Source organism: Rhinatrema bivittatum, chromosome 6, assembly GCF_901001135.1.
Source record: "Rhinatrema bivittatum chromosome 6, aRhiBiv1.1, whole genome shotgun sequence".
Classification (NCBI taxonomy): Eukaryota; Metazoa; Chordata; class Amphibia; order Gymnophiona; family Rhinatrematidae; genus Rhinatrema; species Rhinatrema bivittatum.
In genome coordinates, this window is record NC_042620.1 from 175319243 (window position 1) to 175339940 (window position 20698).

The 20698-nt window shown below is 39.8% G+C and overlaps 1 protein-coding gene across 1 annotated transcript in view; it reads left to right on the plus strand.

The window, feature by feature from the left end:
- The window catches only part of TSPEAR (thrombospondin type laminin G domain and EAR repeats), a 187913-nt gene extending 169204 nt beyond the window's left edge, over positions 1-18709 (plus strand). Inside the window, 2 exon segments of the mRNA XM_029606177.1 lie at positions 8501-8602; positions 14822-18709. Of these exon segments, the coding sequence (XP_029462037.1) occupies positions 8501-8602; positions 14822-14975 (256 nt within the window). The 3' untranslated portion in view covers positions 14976-18709.
- Positions 18710-20698: the final 1989 nt, after the last annotated feature.

Here is a 20698-nt window from a genome sequence, read left to right on the forward strand (position 1 = left end):
CCTGTAAAAATAGGTAATAGCCTGTAAAAAGCAGTAGGAGCTGGAAGCCCATGAATTTTATATACTTCTGGACATGCTTACCAATTAGGAAACTCATATTTTTTTTCTGAAGGATATTGATAAAGGTTGGAATTACATCATTATTCTATAGTATACCATATGAAATTAAATGGAAGTTAAAGATATGCAGTCAGGTAAAATTACTACAATGCTGGCTCTTTAAGAATTCTGTCAATCCTGAATTTAAATGAGTTAAACCAGTCACAGGTTGCAATGGGACATCATAGATTGAAAGGGATCTTAAAGGGCAAACACAGTAATCTGCTGCATCCCATAATATCTCATAATTGCTATGGCAATTGGCAGCTGGGCTTTTCTGAAATACCGCAGCATGATAATAGATTGCTGGAACACTTTTTTATTTTCTGACTATGGGGAATGTAGCATGCACACACGTATGTTTAAAAATCTACCCCTAAGCGAGATCATATTACCCCAATTTTGTCCATGTTGCACTGGATCCCGATAAGATGGAGAGTATAATATAAAGGTGTTTGTATGGTGCACAGCCTAATTTATGGAGAAACATATTGTTGGAGAAATACTGTTCTTCAAATTTGTAAGCCAACAAAACCTCTGAGATCAGCAAATAGAAACTTGCTTGAGGTTCCCATCAGTAAGATTGGTTCATTTGGAAATCTCAAGGCAGAAGGCTTCGTCGGTGGCTGGGTCCTTATTGTGAATGTTGCGTCCGTCGGTTGCAGGCGGCTGCGACCGCTCTGCCTTACCTCTTTTTCTCCCCTTTCCCTCTCTTTGGGCAAGATGGCTGTCTCCGGTGCCGAGTGCCGCGGGCCTCGGTGTTCTCAGACCAGCATGGGCGTCCCCATTCGCCATGCTTACTCCCGTGGCCTCCTAGGGGGCGAGTGCGCACAGCTCCTCACGCTCAAGTACACGTCATGGTGGGAACCTCAGGGGCATTGAGCGTATTGGCACCTTGTGGATCAGTGCCTTACCTTCCTGCATTATCATCTATTTACAGCAGTACAATAAAGACTCGATCCATTCTGTGTCTGCTGTGTCAGCCTATCGCAGTAGGTTCCCCACAGGGCTCCTCCCCGTGGGTGGAGTCATCTCCACTGTGACCAAGGGTCCATAATGCCTCAAACACAACAGTGAAATTCTCTTCCAGACCAACTGCAGGCTAGAATCTGTTTAAAATCCTTCAAGAAAGCACTAAAAACCCACTTATTTACTCAGGCTTTTGAACACATGGTTTTACCGTAGACCCTTTCAGTTTTTAAGGAAGCCTACGATAGTTATAGTGTGTTTATTAGTTCTTGTTTGATTTTGTCTGGCTTTCTGTTATAATTTTTAGTTGTTTCTAAATGTTTACATTATTTAATATATTTTTTGTCTAATTTTTGTTTTTATATGTTTACATTTTTTATGTATGTGTATTGCTGGTCTCTGCCTTGAACAATATTGGATGTGTGTGGAATACAAATTGTCTTAAAGAAATAAATTCTGAGTCAGACCAAGAGTCCATTGAGCCCAGTATCCTGTTTCCAACAGTGTCCAATTCTGGTCACAAGTACCTGGCAGGATCCCTTTTTCCCCTATCTGCTAAAATACCACAGCCCTGTACCTATCCTGTGGCCTTCCTACTGCTTTTGTCTCATTACTTTTTATATTCAAGTACTGTTTTGGCCCCATCATCTCCACTGCTGTTCTATGCTTTCACCATCCTTTCTGTGAATACTTTTTCAAGTTATTTATGAGTCTAACCCCTCTAGCTTTATGCCATGAACCCTTGCACTGGAACTTCTTTTTCACTGAAAAATGGCCGGATCATCAGATGATATACTTTACAAAATGAGCAACAAAGCCTCCTGATAGTGCATTTCAATGCCTTCAGTAATAACACTGGAAATACTTGGCCTAGTTAAAAAGTCGATATTATTATTATTGAAAGTCATCAACAGAAAGTGTCATTCTTGGTTCTTCTTCCTGGTTTGGTTTGTAATTAGATGTAAGATTTATTTGGAATACTGTTATTAGTGTTATTATACAGGACATTGTTATGTGAGGTGAAAAAATATAATATTTACGGTGAACGTTATGAATTCAGTTTTCTTCCAGGGACGTTTGGTAAAAACAGTGACACATGAGACAGAGCAGCATACCAGCATTTATAGAATAACCACACATCTAATGGCATGGGATGATTCACAACTTCTTCAGGCTACTTTTTCCAGTTTACAGATCTCCCTGTCCTGATTTTATGCTCTAACTAATCCTTCTCTGAATTATGGTATGCAACCAATTATGTAAGCAGGCTTACCAAGTGTTTGACATTTCTGCCTTCATCTAGGGCGGTGACTGCTTGATCAGCAACATCATTCCTTCTAGTTAGTTTTCTAGCACACCAAGGCTTCTGTTGAATGCAAAGTGCCCCACTCAGTCATCAACAAAATGGTTACAGTACCTGGGTTTGTTCATTTTCCCTGGGAGGCTAGCAACCAGTAATTTCAAATCATTAAAATAAAAAGCCCCTTCTCTCAAGAAGGCATTAAATAGGCTCACATGTGGCTTCTCTGCTGCCAAGATAAGTACTTCACTAAGTGTTTGTCCCTGCAAATGTCCACAAGCCCATGCAATCTATTTCCAAAGCAGTGCCTATCAAGCTAGTGCTTTTTGGCTTTGTATTAATGCTGAATATATCTCAGGAAATAAATAAAATCCTGAAAGAAAAATATATGCACAGATGTATTCCTTTTTTATTTTGTACAAAAAAATGAGATACAATATATGGTCAGTTCAAGTATCACATGTACTACAATGCATGATTCTGTAGAGTCTATTTGCATAGAAGTTATAGTGTATAGGGACAGTATGGCATATAACTGCATGCAATTCTATTCATAAAGAATTCATTTATTTCTTGATATTGGTATGAAGATCATCCAAGTTAGTTAACAAAATTAACATAAACATTGTATCAAAAAATAATAAAACATAAGATAATAGCATAAGCACATAATTGTGGGCAGCACATCAGCTGTGCCACAAGTAATAATATACTAAAGAAGCTCCAACCAAAATGCAGGCACAACTTTTTACAGGGCAGAGGAGAATACACAGGTTTTTCCCGTCTTTCTGAAGGATCGATTCACTTTCTGCCTGATCTCAATAGCGGGCCGATACAGTAAAAAACACGGGAGAGCGGGCGCTCACCTGCTCTCCCGGTGTGCACACAGGCTACTCTCCTGTGCGCGATACAGTATTTTAATTTATTAAAATTAGGGCCGGCGGTAAAAAGAGGTGCTAGGGACACTAGCGAGTCCCTAGCGCCTCTTTTCGGACAGGAGCGGCGGCTGTCAGCGGGTTTGACAGCTGATGCTCAATTTTGCCAGCATTGGTTCTCGAGCCTGCTGACAGCCATGAGTTCGGAAACTGGACGCCGGCAAAATTGAGCATCCGGTTTTCGACCCGCGAGCCATGGGCCTATTTCAATTTATTTGTTTTCTATTTTTTTTAACTTTCGGGACCTCCGACTTAATATCGCCATGATATTAAGTCAGAGGTTGCACAGAAAAGCAGTTTTCACTGCTTTTCTGTGCACTTTCCCGGTGCCCGGAGAAATTAGCGCCTACCTTTGGGTAGGCAATAAAATGTGCGGCTTGGCTGCACATTTTATTTTCTGTATCGCGCGGGAATACCTAATAGGGCCATCAACATGCATTTGCATGTTGCGGGTGCTATTAGGTTCGGGGGGGTTGGACGCGCATTTTGGACGCACTATTACCCCTTACTGAATAAGGGGTAAAGCTAGCGGTTCCAAAACGCGTGTCCAATCGCGGGTTAACAGTGCGCTCCGCTGGAGTGCACTGTACTGTATCGGCCTGTAAGTAAGTTGTTCCATTAAGAAGGAACTGCGATGGAAAACAAGTTATTTCTAAGCCAAGACTCCTCACCTTGTGGAGAGAAGGGGCTGTCAACAAACTCCCCTGGCTTGATCTAAGCTCCTGACCCGGCCAGTAGCGATCCAGTTTGCCACACGGATGTGAGAGACTATTATTCCTCAAAACATAGAAAGCCAGGGTATGGAGCTTAAGTTTAATTCTTGCCATCTTAACCAACGCAGCCTCTGGAGCAGTGGTGATGCACTTGTCCTCTAGAACAAGCCAAGAAAACTCTTCATGCAGTATTCTGTATGATTTGTAACCTGCACAAAGCTTTTGCTGGTAGACCGACATACTGAACATTGCTGTAGTGTAATTGGGCAATAACAAGTAAATATACAGATTACAGAGCAGTTCTTATTTAATGTTTCCTCAAATGAGTTTGAAATTTAGTCCATTAAAGTTCCAAAGACAGAAGCTGTTTAAAGTATAATACCTAACAATGATACCCTGGGTACTGTAAGTATGCATGCAGTAGTGTAGATCTATAAAGTATTGTACATAGTGCTGAATTACAGGTTTTCTCCCATTCACTAGTGACACCATAGTAATGTCATATTATTTGTTCTAGATCTCTAAAAGAACCACAACTTATAGGATCTTGTGAAGATACCAAACAAGAAAAAATTAAATGAATTGTTTATGAGACAGTCATGTATAATGGGCAAGGACCAAAATCACTTTAATTGAAGAAAAGTGATATTATCCCACTTACACAGCCTTTTACTTGACTGGTGCCCAATCAGTTTTGTAATCATGGGCCTCTTACTATGTTTTTACGTCCATTTTTTTTTTCTTTTTCTTTATATGCTACCTTATTTTGTAAACATCATGAAAAACAGTGAATAATATAGAATTTTATTGTAGGCTTTTAATTCTCTTCAACAAGATTTCTGGAACGGCTTTATCACCGGTGCAATTAAGAACCTTTTAAAAAAGCAATGGCAATATAATTGTCGTCGATAAAATTCTGTATTATTCACTGTTTTTCATGATGTTTACAAAATAAGGTAGCATATAAAGAAAAAGAAAAAAAAATGGACGCTGACAGCCACGGGTTTGGAAACCGGATGCCGCCCATGATTACAAAACTGATTGGGCACCAGTCAAGTAAAAGGGCTGTGTAAGTGGGATAATATCACTTTACCTCAATAAAAGTGATTTGGTCCTTGCCCATTATACTGACGGTCTTATAAACAATTATTTTAATTTTTTCTTGTTTGGTATCTTCACAAGTTCCTATAAGTTGTGGTTCTTTTAGAGATATAGATTGGGGGATACCACATTTTTTCAGTATTCTTTCAACATATTATTTGTTCTGACTTGATCAGTGGAGGCTTTGTTGGTTGTGATACCTTTTGAAAGACAAACAAAGAGCATGTCATAGTACGTGAACTTCCGGGGCTTCTTCAGATTCTTTCATGATGGCGCCTGACAATTTTTGCACTCTTGTTTGCTCTAGGATAGGATTATTCCAAATGTAATCCCGTTCTGCATTTTTATCTAGTTTAGTCCTGTTGTTGATTTAGATCACGTTTAGTCCTTACTGAAGTCTCCTTCAGACTGGTATTGCTAAGCTGCTAGACCACAGGATTTCTGACTGTATGTTACTTTTCTAAAATGTTATACCCTGCCTTGGGTTAAATTCTTATGCAAAAAAGTGGATAATAAATCCAAATAAATAAATAGGATAGCCACATTAGATTGGTTTTTCTCTAGATGAGTTTGCCATTCCAGATTTTTCTTATTATTACCTTAGTAAGAAATGCATAATGTACAACATATTCATTTTTACATTTACAAAAGCATTTCCAGAGCATTTAGCCAATTAAGCTTCCCGACTGACTGAACCCCCCACCTGTTTCATAAGGAGATGCTGACGTGCTCTGTAGGAGGTGACTCTTTCTGGTGTGTGAGGATTCTGGAACATTTAGGACACTGAGGGGGTCATTTTCAATAGCTTTCGCACGCGAAAAGGGTGATCGGGGCAGAGTCGGCCCCGGAAGAGGAGGAGTTGGGATGGCACTGGGGCCGACGCTGCAGAGACATTGCTGGCGGCGAAAGGTAAGGACCCTTATCGCTGCCTATTTCGCGGTGGTGCGATGGCTGCCGGCTTTCGCAGGCCCGCCCCCCGCTTCACCCCCCCCCCCCACCCCCCGGTAGCGTGCGATTCACTATTCTCTGCGAGAATAGTGACCCCAGGCCTGAGAGGGCAATGTAATAAGTCCCGTTGCAATTCATGACAACGTATGAAAAAAAAGTAAATAGCATGCCATTTGTGCATGTAATTTAGCAAATATGTTCTGCAATGCAAAATTTATACAAAACATGGGAATAAGCTGAAAAATTATGCAAACCACTTCATTACCTATGTTTACAAAGTTATATTTCATGTGTTAAAATGTGCAAAATTTAACAAGGCGCCATTTAAACACAAAACAACTATCTCAGAGAAGTATTACTAAGTATTTTTATGAAAAAATCCATAATTTCAAGCAAACTTTACCACAAAATATAAACAAAGTAAACTTGTCTTGATGTCCTTATTATGCAAATTACCTGGTATCACGAGAAAAACATTTTCCGTTACTGGGTCATTCCTGCAGACCCCTGCATGGAATAGTGCAGTGGCCTCTAAGATAAAGATGAGCATTCTTCTGTTAAAGGATCTCCAGAAGGCACCATTTTGGCAGCAAGATGAGTGGCTTCTCCCAATTGTACACTTTCTTATTAGGCAATAGAAAATGGTGGATTAACGAAACTAATAAAAGTCATATTCATAACAAAGCAATAACATGAAACAAATGAAAAAAAAAGAAGGCATTCTGATTTATTTGAATTTTGTGTTCATAATGTCATAGCCTCTGCGGGGACTTTTTTGCAATTGAAAATGTATGTAACTCCACTGACATTACATCCCAGTGCAGACCTACAGAATCATACTGTCTCCCAGGAAAAAATGGATTTGGAATTTTCACAAAATGGAGAAGGTGGGTTGACTAACAATACATTGCTAAAGCCAGAAAAGTCAAAGAGAGATTCCTTTTGGCTCCTTTGGGCCTTCAGTTGGAACTGAGATTGGGATGCAATGCCATCAGCCTTCATTCATAACTGCTGGGAGATCTTTTTCCCTATTTTATATACTCTTCAAGTACCCAATTCATTGCAATGATAGTCTTCAACCAGGGGCAATGTACCATGGCTCCTTCTAGAACCTTGCAGTTATGGGTCCTAAATCTGGCCACTAAGTATCAATGTTACATGATGAGTGAGACTCCTTCCCCAAAGAAGCTGTGAATGCAGTTCACCCGGGAAATGAAAGACCCGAGAATCAAACCCAACTCCTCCACATAACAGTGCTCAGTGCTATCAAAGAGCCAGTGGACTAGCCTAAGAGCTGATACTTTTGTTAGGCTAGAGAGTGATTACAGATGTAAGCTTTCAGGACTACTAAAGACCCTTTCTTGGGCAATTCAGGAAGGCCTTTATGCTGTGAGATTTAGAAGTATGAAAAAAACTTTACGCATCGAAGCAAATGTCCATATTACAGAGTCCAATATCCTCCTACCCCTGTCAGCCAGAATATAGCATAAGACAAATTGGGTAAGGCAAATATTTCTGGATATTTGTCCATTTATGTTACGTTGGAACTTTGCAGACTAAAGGCCATGCTCCCTTCATACAAATAAACAAAGTTGCCAAGTGGCTCCAGATGCTCAGGACAGGCTGATCTCTTCCTGGTTTCACCTCACTACCTGCATGGACTTATAGTCTTACATGCAGGGCAGTGGGACAAAACCTGGACTGGAGAGAGCTGTCTTGAAAAAAGGAGTTAATTGACAACCTTATGAACAATGGGGCAGATTTTCAAAGCCTACGCGCACCAGGCCTATTTTTAAAAGGCCAGGTGGCGCGTGCAAAGCCCCGGGACGTGTGTATGCCCCGGGGCTCAAAAAAGGGGCGGGGCAGGGCATGGGTGTGGTCGGAGCACATTGGCCGGCGCGCGCAACCTACGCCTGTCTGGAGGCAGGCGCAACTTATAAAATAAAGATAGGGGGGGGGGGGCTTAGGTAGGGCTGGGGGGCGGGTTAGATAGGGGAAGGGAGGGGAAGGTGGGAGGCCAAAGGAAAGTTCCTTCCGAGACTGCTCCGATTTCGGAACGACCTCAGAGGGAATGGGGAAAGCCATCGGGGCTCCCCTAGGGCTCGGCGCTTGCAAGGTGCACTAGTGTGCACCCCCTTGCGCATGCCGACCCTGGACTTTATAACATGCGAGTGGCTGTGCGCACGTTAGAAAATCGGGTGTAGATTTGTGCGCGCCAGGTTGCACGCACAAATCTATGCCCGCGCCTACCTCTTAAAATCCGGCCCAATACAACCAAAGCTGTTTAATAATGCTATTTGAAAAAAAACAGATTTTCGACAGGTAGACTCTGCTGCTTGTGGAGAATGGTTAAAGCTAGTGGCCATGCGATGTTATCTCCATTGCTGCTTTGGCTGGTGGCCCTAATAAGCCCTTGCACTTTGTTTTCCTTGCAGTGCTGTGGACTGGGAGTTCTTTTCAGTGGGTGAAGACAATTTCCTGGTTGTGGCAAACTCTTTTGATGGTGTCTCCTTTTCTGTAAACAGTGTTATATACAGGTGAGCAGACTAGTTTCTAATTCTGCAGGGCTGTTGCACAGGAACATTGCTGACTGACAGAGTCAGTTCAAGAGTATTTGGTGCTCTAGGTGAACCTTTGGTCATGCATCCCCTTTTCCCAGCTTACCTATTGGTGGCAGCTTTAGCACAATGCTCTCTTCTACCAGCAGCAGAGGCTTCAGTACAGTGCTTCTTTCTTTGTTATTGACTCTAGCACAGCACTTCTCTGAGGCTTATGCTTGTGGAATTTTTTACACCTAAATTTTGGTGCTCTAAGTGACTGCCGAGTTTGCCTAATGGAAGCACTGGCCCTGCTGACTGAGAAACCCAGTAGTGGAAGAAAAGACAAATATTAGAAAAACTTAAATAAGAGTGTACTTGTTGGGTTAAGAAAGAAGGTGCAAAACACATATTTTTCGATTAGCAAATCACTTTGTAAGAAATTGCCACCCTTTTCCTTATCTGAAAATATTTTTGCCGTAAGGTTACTGTAAAATCACATGAAAAGGGGAAAAATGGTACATTGGCATGAAATGCTGGAAATGTCCCTTATTTCCTTTCAAAAAGAAGCTGATTAGAATAAAACTGCCAGCCAGATCCCTGATTTCTGTCTCTAGGAGCAACTTTTAAAGAAGTAGAGCGACCTAACCAAGAAAATCTGACATGAAAGCAAAACTTCCTCTTTTATATAGTTTTATTGCAAAATGTACAGCTCTAATAGTAAATTCTAGAAATTCAGTTACTCTGCAGACATTCTACACAGGCAGCTCATCATATACTTTTCATTAATCAGTACATTATTCTTTGATTACCCATTTCCTTGCATCATATTCTCATGACATCATCACCTCTTGGAAGTAATCATGGATGGGGTTTATTCTTTCATCCAAAGATATACTGATTAGTAATTAGTATAATGTAAGCTATAATACTCCTCTCTCTGTCATCTTAAAACTTATCCACCATTTTAGATCCAAGGACAAAATGTCCTTTAGTCCTCTGTCTTAAATGAAACATCATGTGATTTTTTTCACTCTTTCAACTGGAAAACATATTTGTCTCCTACAAAAAAGGGAACAATTGCTGTTTCATTTATGATCTAATACTCTAGTTGCGGCCTTAAGAAGTTTTTTTTTTCAGAAAGTTATGACTTAATTGTTCATTTCTTATCAGATCATAAGACTTTAGACAAATGCAAAAACAAAATGCTTAGTTCTGCTTTTCTAATCTACAGCATTACACTCTGCAGGACTGGCTAAGTAATGGAGACCCTAAGAAATCCAGAGGGTCTTTTATATTCTGATTCCACGGAAGCTGATGGCAATTGTAGTATAGGGTTATGTATGTACATTTACAAATTGTGAAATATAATATTTTGAATATAATTTGCAAATACAAAATTATCACTTTCACCTATTTGTTTTTTGGTATTGAAAAGACCAGACTAGAGCTGAATGGTTGCCAAATTTATGTGCTAACATTTTATGTTTATACACAGGGTAATCAATGTACAACTCTCTATAGTCTTGTCATGAATTCACACAAATATAAGAGAGCCAAACTGTATATATAAAACATACAAAATTTATTCAAAAATATCACACATGTAAACCTACATAGACAATAAAACTAAGCTAGCACACTCACACATTCATACCCCACAAGTTAAAAAATATGTTTTTTTGAGATACAAATTTTAAACATTAGCATAAATTCTTATTGTAAATTAATTTCACAAATGCTCATAGATTAATCAATTAATAATTGCATATGTCACATATTTTCGTGACCAGGATCATTTGTTCGTTCATATATCCGACAAAAGATGATACAAGATCTCTTCGTTTCACTCCTATCGTTAGGGGCTTCCTCAGGGACTGATGTTATTCATATATTTTAAATATGCTGATACACCAAAGATAGAAAACTTGTCATATATATGACTCAAAACGTCCTTTAAAGTACATCCAACACAGCGTTCCCTTCTGTTTACTGAACACGTTTTTCAAACACCTGAAAAACGTGTTCAGTAAACAGAAGGGAACGCTGTGTTGGATGTACTTTAAAGGACGTTTTGAGTCATATATATGACAAGTTTTCTATCTTTGGTGTATCAGCATATTTAAAATATATGAATAACATCAGTCCCTGAGGAAGCCCCTAACGATAGGGGTGAAACGAAGAGATCTTGTATCATCTTTGGTCGGACATATGAACGAACAAATGATCCTGGTCACGAAAATATGTGACATATGCAATTATTAATTGATTAATCTATGAGCATTTGTGAAATTAATTTACAATAAGAATTTATGCTAATGTTTAAAATTTGTATCTCAAAAAAACATATTTTTTAACTTGTGGGTATGAATGTGTGAGTGTGCTAGCTTAGTTTTATTGTCTATGTAGGTTTACATGTGTGATATTTTTGAATATATTTTGTATGTTTTATATATACAGTTTGGCTCTCTTATATTTGTGTGAATTCCTAACATTTTATGTAGCAGTAAACGCATGTTTAATTTATATTCTTTTCACATATAAACCCTTCTACCACTGGATCAGTTAATCCAACAGTAATCTGTTTTGGAATAAAGCAGAGGTGATTACCTGTAAAAGGTGTTCTCTGAGGACAGCAGGATATTAGTCCTCATTCATGGGTGACATCATCCCAAGGAACCCGGCATGGAAAGCTTATGTCTAAGATCTAGAAACTTTGACTGAACCTCTCTGAGAATGTTCTGGCATGCATTATATCACGCATCCACTCAGGATTCTCTCAGTCTTATAAAACACAAATAAGAAGAAAATAAAGAAAAAAGCCCTCAACAGCTGTCAATGGTCAGCAGGTACCGAGTGCACTGTCACTTAGGTGGATTGACTAAGAGAGAAAATTTACCATAAATTCCAAAGACCTATTTAAGATGAGAGCCTGGGGGACCCTGCATCAACTGCATGATCCTGACACACAAAAAATCAGCCAGAAACAACTGAAAAACTCCAGAAGGAAAAAGTAGAAAGAAAGAGAGATAAACTTTGCCACAAGACTATGGGTTCTGCAGAAGAGACAGAGAGGATGCTCAGAGAGGCTCTGTCAATGTTCTAGAAACTTTGATACAAGTTTTCTGTGTTGGGCTCCATCAAAAGATGTCACCCATGTGTGAGGACTGCCATCCTCCTTGTCCTTGGAGAAACTGGCTTCACCACTTATTCTAGTTATTCTTGGAAAATTCCTCCTGTTAATATATAAGGATTATTATTTCATCGTGTTCATGTTCATTAGGGATATGCAAATGTATTTGACATGATGAACCAAGATTTTTGCTTGGTTCAGTTCTGCAGCTGCAGATTTTGTTGAGATCTGTGGTAAAAAATCCTTCATATTTTGTTTTTATGGCATGGCTGAGGCAAATTCCATGGTGAAGTAGTAGCTTTTTGCAGCAGATGTCAGCAAAATCTAATTTTTGATGATTTGTTGCAGATTTTGTGACAACAGTACAATTTAAAAGGATTTGCATTAAATCTAAAGCTTGTAGATTTTATGCAAAATCTATACATTCATTCATGAATTTATTTTTCCAAGGCTTGCACATCTCCAGTAGTTAATACTGAGACTGACCCCAAAACTGCACACACATGTGTGTGTTGAATTAAAAAAAACCAACAGATCCTGGAGCCACATTTCCCTTGGATGGGATTAGATACATGAGGATTAATGTTAACATGTTTTCCAATATTATTCTATTGTGAACATAAACAGGAGCATGTCAATAACAAACATGTGTTTAAAAAAGGATTGGATAAGTTCTTGGAGGAGAAGTCCATTACCTGCTATTAATTAAGTTGACTTAGAAAATAGCCACTGCTATTACTAGAAACAGTAACATGGAAGAGACTTAGTTTTTGGGTACTTGGCAAGTTCTTATGGCCTGGATTGGCCACTGTTGGAAACAGGATGCTGGGCTTGATGGACCCTTGGTCTGAACCAGCATGGCATGTTCTTATGTTCTTATACAATCGGTAATAAATTAAATTGTCATGTTGATATGGGTAAGCGCAACTTTGATTTAGGGTTCAGGAGTGTTGCACAGATGACATGTTTGAGCCCAGGGAGGAAAAGAAGATGGCTGCTAACACTATATCGCCTCGTACTGGCCATCCTACCATACTGAAGGATAGTCTGAGAAGGGACTTTTGTCCACCCCTTGGAACTAGCAAGGGTATCTGTGCTGTTCAGTCATGCTATCTGGGGTGGAGGTTTGAAATAGCGAGGAAACATGGGAAGGGGGGAAAATGGTACTTTGTTGAAAATCTTTAAAAAAGACTGCAGCACAAGCAAGATTTATTACGATAAAGCCTACCATGAAGTTCCACAGTATAGGGATTAAACCCTTTGTTTTGCATATTAGAACACTTCCTCCTCAACAGTCTTTTAAAGATTTTCAATACAAGCTCCTCGTTTTTTAAAGAGTGGAATGTCTACAGATATTTTCTTTCCTTATCTTTGAGCTTTTTTTTTTTTGTTGACCTTACTTGGAAGAAACCTAGCTTTCAGAAACTTGCTCCATTTGGAGTCTGCCAGGAAAGTGAGAGCATGGACTGTAGTGGACTGGGGTGAGTGTTTCAGTGCCAGAGAACTGGGGAAAGTGCACCTATAACAGAAGACCAGGGGAAACACATTTCAGACACAGGCTTAGGAGAGCATATCCAATGAGTGGGTTCAAGAGGAGTGCTGTTACAGTAGAGAACTGGGGAGACTATTCTTGTAGTAGAGAAGAACATTTCTACCATGGAGGTATAGGGAGAATACTTTGGTCTTGGAGGTACAGGGACATTAGAATTGATAAGATTGCCTGCATCACAGCAGGTTGGGGAGAGTCTGTCCCCTATGATCAGAAATAATGTTGCCCTTGCAGAGAGATCCCACCACTGAGAACTGAAAAGAGAACTTTCAGTGGAAAGGACTGAGGAGAGTGATTCAGTCACATCAGTCACCATTAGGAAAGATAGGAGAAGATGCACACACATGGAAGTCAGAGAAGAGGGCTCCTGCAGACAAGGGTTAAAGAAGCCACATGCACATATGAAAAGTAAAAACATAAGAACATAAGAAATTGCCATGCTGGGTCAAACCAAGGGTCCATCAAGCCCAGCATCCTGTTTCCAACAGAGGCCAAAACCAGGCCACAAGAACCTGGCAATTACCCAAACACTAAGAAGATCCCATGCTACTGATGCAATTAATAGCAGTGGCTATTCCCTAAGTAAAATTGATTAATAGCCATTAATGGACTTCTCCTCCAAGAACTTATCCAAACCTTTTTTGAACCCAGCTACACTAACTGCACTAACCACATCCTCTGGCAACAAATTCCAGAGCTTTATTGTGCATTGAGTGAAAAAGAATTTTCTCCGATTAGTCTTAAATGTGCTACTTGCTAACTTCATGGAATGCCCCCTAGTCCTTCTATTATTCGAAAGTGAAAATAACCGAGTCACATCTACTCATTCAAGACCTCTCATGATCTTAAAGACCTCTATCATATCCCCCCTCAGCCGTCTCTTCTCCAAGCTGAACAGCCCTAACCTCTTCAGCCTTTCCTCATAGGGGAGCTGTTCCATCCCCTTTATCATTTTGGTTGCCCTTCTCTGTACCTTCTCCATCGCAACTATATCTTCATCAACATCCATTTTTTAGGATTAGCAATGGATAAGTAATTTGCAGCAATGAACTGAGAGGCTATTAATAAGCTTTTGAGGACAGAGGCCACTTGATCATATGCATCTGATGACATGGACCCTGTCTTTGAAAGCTCATGCCTCAATAAATTGGTTACTCTGTAAGGTGCCACCTGCCTCTTGTCATTTTTGCTACACCAGAGTAACATGACTTCTCTCTGAAGATTTTCACCTGATAAATCAAAGGAATTTCTCTTGCTCTGTGTCTGGAAAAATGCTTGTTGAATTGGGCTGTAAGAGATTTATGTAGATTGTTGACTTCTTTACACTGGCAGCATGATGCAAATATGCCAGTGGTTGCTGCAACTAACCACAATGGTACCATTAACTTCAATGGTGGACAACTTTTAGGTTGCTCCTGTGCAAACTGTGCGTCTATGGGAAAAATCTTAATACATCTTACACTGAAATGACCCTGCTAATAACTGATAAAAGAGCCCTGTGCACATTGGTACTGACTTGCCATCCCTTGCTTTACAGGTGGCAAGGATATGAAGGCTTTGTAGCAGTTCACCATCTCCCAACATTTGGCTGTAGAGATTGGGAAGCTTTTCATACCGCAGCAGGCTCTTACCTCATCTACTCAAGTGCAAAGGAGCCCATATCCAAGGTGCTGAAACTTAAAACCTATTGACATAAACCTAAAATAAGGTCACTGCAAAGATGTGACTCTGCCCTCCTTGGTGGAGTTATAATGAAACTCGACGTTCTGGAGTAAATCTTTTCAACTAACTCTCCATAGAACAAGAAGGTCCAGGGTACAGATCATGAACAGGCCAGAACAAAGTGCTGCAGTTCTTACTTTAAGATATTCTGGAGAAGATACAAATGTTTTAATTGACTTCACACATTTTCAAGATGAAACACTTGAATTGACAAACTTCTGCATGCTGCATATTTATGGTATTGTTCTTTTTTTTTTTTTTTTTTAAAGTAATGCTATCTTAGAAGATGACACATCTGTTACAAAAGGTGCTTTGGCTGTGTAACTATTCTGCTAGAGATCAGAGAAACTGGGCAGGTAGTAGAGGAATATTTCTTAACTCAGCCATCAATTTACAAGTTCCAATTATTGTCCATATGATTTCCCTTAAAAAAAAAAAAAAGGATCTTGCAGTTAAAAGGTAGCAGACTGGCAGCACTGACTAACCATGATTGCCTCACTGATGATTTTCAGGTAGTGCTTACTTTTTATTTGAGACATCCCAGTTTCATATTTCTTGATGTAGTTAAAAATAGACAGAAAGCTGGTGCATGTGGTTCATGTTTGGTGTCACTTTCAATATTCTAGCATTGGTTCTAACTCTGGTTTTCTGTCCTCTGATAAACATGATACGAAAAGAAAAGAAGTTTAGCCAAAGCAGAGAGCCATGTATTATGCCTCTGAACTGCAGACTTGCCAATCAATCCACAGCTTTCAAGCAATTTGCAGCAGTAAAAGTATTTTCTGTTTCTGACAAAACTAAAATTCGTAGCAAGTAGAATGGCAAACTGTAAGGTTTTTGCTTGTTTGTTTTTAAAGTAGGGCCACTGTAAGAAACAAATGATGATGACAATTATTCTTCATTGATCTGCCCCCAAACTGACAGAAGAAAATGGTGTTGAGATACTATAGGAACACCGTAAGTCTCAGCAAGTGCTCAGGTGTGTAGTTCTGCCCATTGGATGGAACGATAAATCATTGGCTGTCACCTGTGGTTTTTCTTCATCATATCCCAGCTCAGCCAGACCCTTTGACTTCCCACTCAGGTTTTAAATCTAAATTTCCTTTCTTGTGTACAATTGATTATATATGAATCTGTTTTTGTAGTTTTTGTTGCTGTAAGTACTAGAGCATAATTTGATGGTCAGCCTTTGATAGTGATGAAAGTCAATAGCTCAGCAAGAACTTGGCCATCCAAATGGCAAATGGAATTTAATTTAGACAAGTGATGCATGTTGGTAGAACAAATCCAAATGACTAGTATATGCTGCTAGGTACACTCTTTAAAGCTGCTATCAAGAGAGGGATATTAGGATTACATTGAACCACATGCTGAAAGCAATGGTGCAGAGTGCAGCAGCAGCCAAAAAAAGCCAAGCTAATGTAAGAATAATTTGGAAAAGTGTCAATGATAAATTTGAAGATATTATCATGCCTCTGATAGAGCTCTGGTGTGACCTCGCCTGGAGTATTGTGTACAGTTCTGGTCTCCCCTATCTCAAAAAAGATGTGGCAGAGCTTGAGAAGGTACAGAGAAGGCCAACTAGAATGGTGAGAGGATTGGGGTATATCTCATATGAAGAAAGGCTATAACACTTAGTGCTTTTTAGCTTGGTAAAAAGAATATTTAGGAGGGACCATGGTAGAGGACTACAAGATCATGAATGGAAAAGAACAAACCACAAGAATGAGGTGGTTTACACTGTCCAAAAATATTAAGACCAGGGGGTATCCAATGAAACTGTATATTAACACAAGAAAGTATTTCTTTAGTCAGCGGGTAGTTAAACTGTGGAATCATTTGCCACCAAATGTAGTCACAGCAAGCAGCATAGCAGGGTTCAAGAGGGACCTGGATGCATTCCTGGAAGACAATGACATAAACGGATACAAAAGGATGATCACTCAAAATGTTGAGAGGGTCTGGCTAAGTGCCAATCTCTCTCTGTTTAGGATTCAGTAATGTGTGCCAAGCAGATGGTGTAGTGCAGGGATACTCAAACTGGTCCTTGGGGCACTCCCCCCCCCCCCTCCCAGCCAAGATATCCCTAATGAATATTCATGAGAAATATCTGCATACATAGAAGGTAGTACATATAAATAAGTCTCATACATATTTATTAGACATATCCTAAAAGCCTGACTGGCTGAGGGGCTACAAGGACCAGTTTGAGTATTCCTGGTATAGTGGAGCCAGGCTAGAGGCAGAATGGGCAGTATACACTTTTCTTAAACTGGAACAGGGACATCAACCCCGGGTCACCCTTCTGTGAACCCTGCCCCTCTCTATCTCTGTGGTTTTTGCTGATTGACAATATACCCCCCAATAAAGACCCAAACCAAGTTATATTTCCAAACAATGAAACTTTTATTTCTGGGGTTACCAGTAATCCTTTACTGCTAGAGGGTAGTAAAGGATTACTGAATTTATTAGAGTTGGTTTCACAGCCAAGATTAAGTTTTCATAAATCAACAGTTTCAACAAGTTCAAAGAAAATTTCCACTTTCAAGAAGGTTTACAGTATTTCTTCATCATATTCCAACAGAAATGTTATTCACATTTCTGTAACATTTCACAAATCCCAAACTCACAATATTCCACCTCCCCATCAGTAAGATATCCTAAAATCCTATCTACACATCAACTTTAGTTTCTTTCTGTGTCAGATGCTCACACAGTGGTCTAACAGAGTCCCCCCCTTTCCCTAAGTGTAGTACCTCTGTTTCCTGACAGTGTTCACAGACTTCCCAGGTGTCCTTGGTACACTCCTCCCTGTGAGGTCCTGTCTATTCTATTACCTTTTTTTCAGGATAGGGCCAACTTTTCTTGGTCCCTCCTCCTTTGGGCAAACCCAGATGAGACCCCCTTGTAATTCTTCATGAGAGGAATTCCTCTTCAGTCTCAGGCCTCAACCCTTGAGGGAGAAAGTCCCTGTAGGGGATCTCTGGACTCATCAGCCTTGGCTGGCTGCTCCCTTACTCCTCGTCCATAGTTGAGTCTCCTCAGCCAGTCTACCACCAAACCTTGAATCACGATGATATACTCCTCCCCCCCTGCTCCCAGCAGAAAATCTTCTTTCCAACCCTCTTAAAGGAACCAAAGTCTATTTTTTCCTTAATGACACCTCATCTAAAATCTCTCTCAGATCCTACTCCAAGATGTGGACCTAATCCGAGGGCCCTGTTATACAGATATTAGAGATTGGGTGGAGGCCAAGTGACTTCACACTTTTATAGATCTACTGGGAGCACTTAGATGATCTCTAGTGCTCAACTGATTTGGGGCCTCTGTCGGAAAGAGGACACTGGGCTAGATGGACCATTGGTTTAACCCAACTTGGCCATTCTTATGTTCATTTTATAGATAGGAACAGAAGCTCTTTCTGTTTCAATATAAAAAAAGTGCCTTATTAGTCCTGTAGAAAATTGGAGTTTTTGTAGTTTGTGCTACCTTTTCTAAAAAAGCAACAGAAAAGATCTTGGAGTCCATGAATTTTCAAGACCTGATCCAATGTAGAGGCCTGTGAGGTCTTGAAAGCTCAGATAACACAAGATATTTTTCAGTAATCCTTTAAAGGGTATCACAACTTACAAAAGCTACAATATGAAAAAAAAAAATAAGTAAAGCATAAAATTGGCTTCTACACATGGGATCCCATGGTCAGGAAACAGAAAGTTATGCAAGTAGAGTACCAGAGTGTGCTAAAGGAAGTCTCTGCGGTCAGAGCTATTCAATCAAAGTACGTAACTAATTAAATAATTGAATATAGTTGTTAGAAAGAAAGCCCATTTCTTTCCATAGTCTGCCAAGACTCTCAAATGATGTGCTGTTTGGTCTGCGTATGCAGTGAACCCTATTTAAAATGCAAATATATGCTCATGTTCCCAACAGATCCTCTGAAGGGCCCATTGTTGGGCCTGATTCATCAAGGACTCTTCATGTAGCTATAGAATGGGAAAAAAGCCATAATGAATCAGGTATTTTGTGTCTCTGGGAAAAATGCATACTAAATAAATAAATAAACATGACCCTAAAGACTTTATTAAATAAATATTTTCTCCATAGGCACCAGAATAGGAAAAAGTCCTTTTTAGATGTACTGTATGCAAGGAAATGCCTCATGTCATGGTTATTGTCCATATGTCTGCCTGTAACTTCCTGTGTTACAGTACTCCAGGATGAGGCATGCAGGGTGCTGGCAAACACATCAAAAGCAGCTGGGGGCACTTGCTGGGACACAGCCTTCTGTACAATCCAGGAGACCAGGCACCAGGCGCTGCTGTGGTAGGAGAAAATGGGTGTTGCCACCCAGTGCTGTGGAGCCAGCATTTAGCCCAGGGGTCAGGAACCTTTTTGGCTGAGAGAGCCATAAACGCCACATATTTTAAAATGTAATTCCATGAGAGCCATACAATATGTTTAAAACTAGATACAAGTAAATGTGTGCATTTTATGTAAGATCACACTTTTAAAGTACAACAAGTCTCTGAAAATATTACACCAGGCCTTAAAACACCAATACATCTCCTATTAGGAAAACGGACCAAGTCAGGCTGCTATAGAGTCCTACACAGAAACTACACGCCAGCAGAAAACCTCACCTGAATCACGTGCTGTCCCTCACCTAACATAGAATAAAGAGACCAAAACGCATAACAAGAAGCATGCAGAAAAAACTGAATTGGAAACTGCAACAAGCCAGAGTCTCTGTATGCAGTGTAACAAAGGAAAAAAGAAACATCACCCATCCTTATAAAACAAATCAAATATAAAATCATCAGCAGTAAAACTGTACTAACAAAAAGAACATATTTCGAAACAGCTGATGAGTGGAATATCCAATAATTAAAAACTCATATAAAACATTTCCAGATACCAACAAAATATTTCAAAATAGCAGACACAAAGACCCAGTAATGAAAAATAATAAGAATACAAAATTTTTTTTGCTCTGCATACCTGGGAACGTTTGATATCCAGGTGTCCTGAGATTGTTCTGAATTAGCAGGAGGTGGGGTGGTTTGCTTGGAACTTTCTCCTCTCTCAGTCACATACCAGCGCTCTCTCTCACACTGGCTCTCAATTACACACCTATACACACATGCTCTCAGTACTCACATATACACATGTTTTTTCTCTCTCACTTATATAGGCTCTTAATTACACATTTACACACATGCTGTCTATCTTTTCACGCTTATACACACACACACAGGCTTTCAATCACATAAATACATGCTGTCTTTTTCTCTCACACACAGACTCTCATTCACATGCTTACAAACATGTCCTCTCTTTCTCTCATTTACACACAGGCTCTCAATCACATACTCACATGCTCCCTCACCTAAATCAGCTCTCAATCACACACAGACACACATGCTCTCTCTCTCTTATTTAAACACAGGCTCTCAATCACATACTCACATGCTCCATCACCTAAACCAGCTCTCAATCACACACAGACACACATGATCTCTCTCTTACTTATACACACAGGCTCTTAATCATACATACACATGATTTCTCTCACACACAAAGGATCTCAATCATACACACATACTCTTTCACACAAACAGGTTTTCAATCACAAACTTACACATACAGGTTCCCAATGGTAAACTTACATTCATATTCTCTCTCTCTCTCTCTC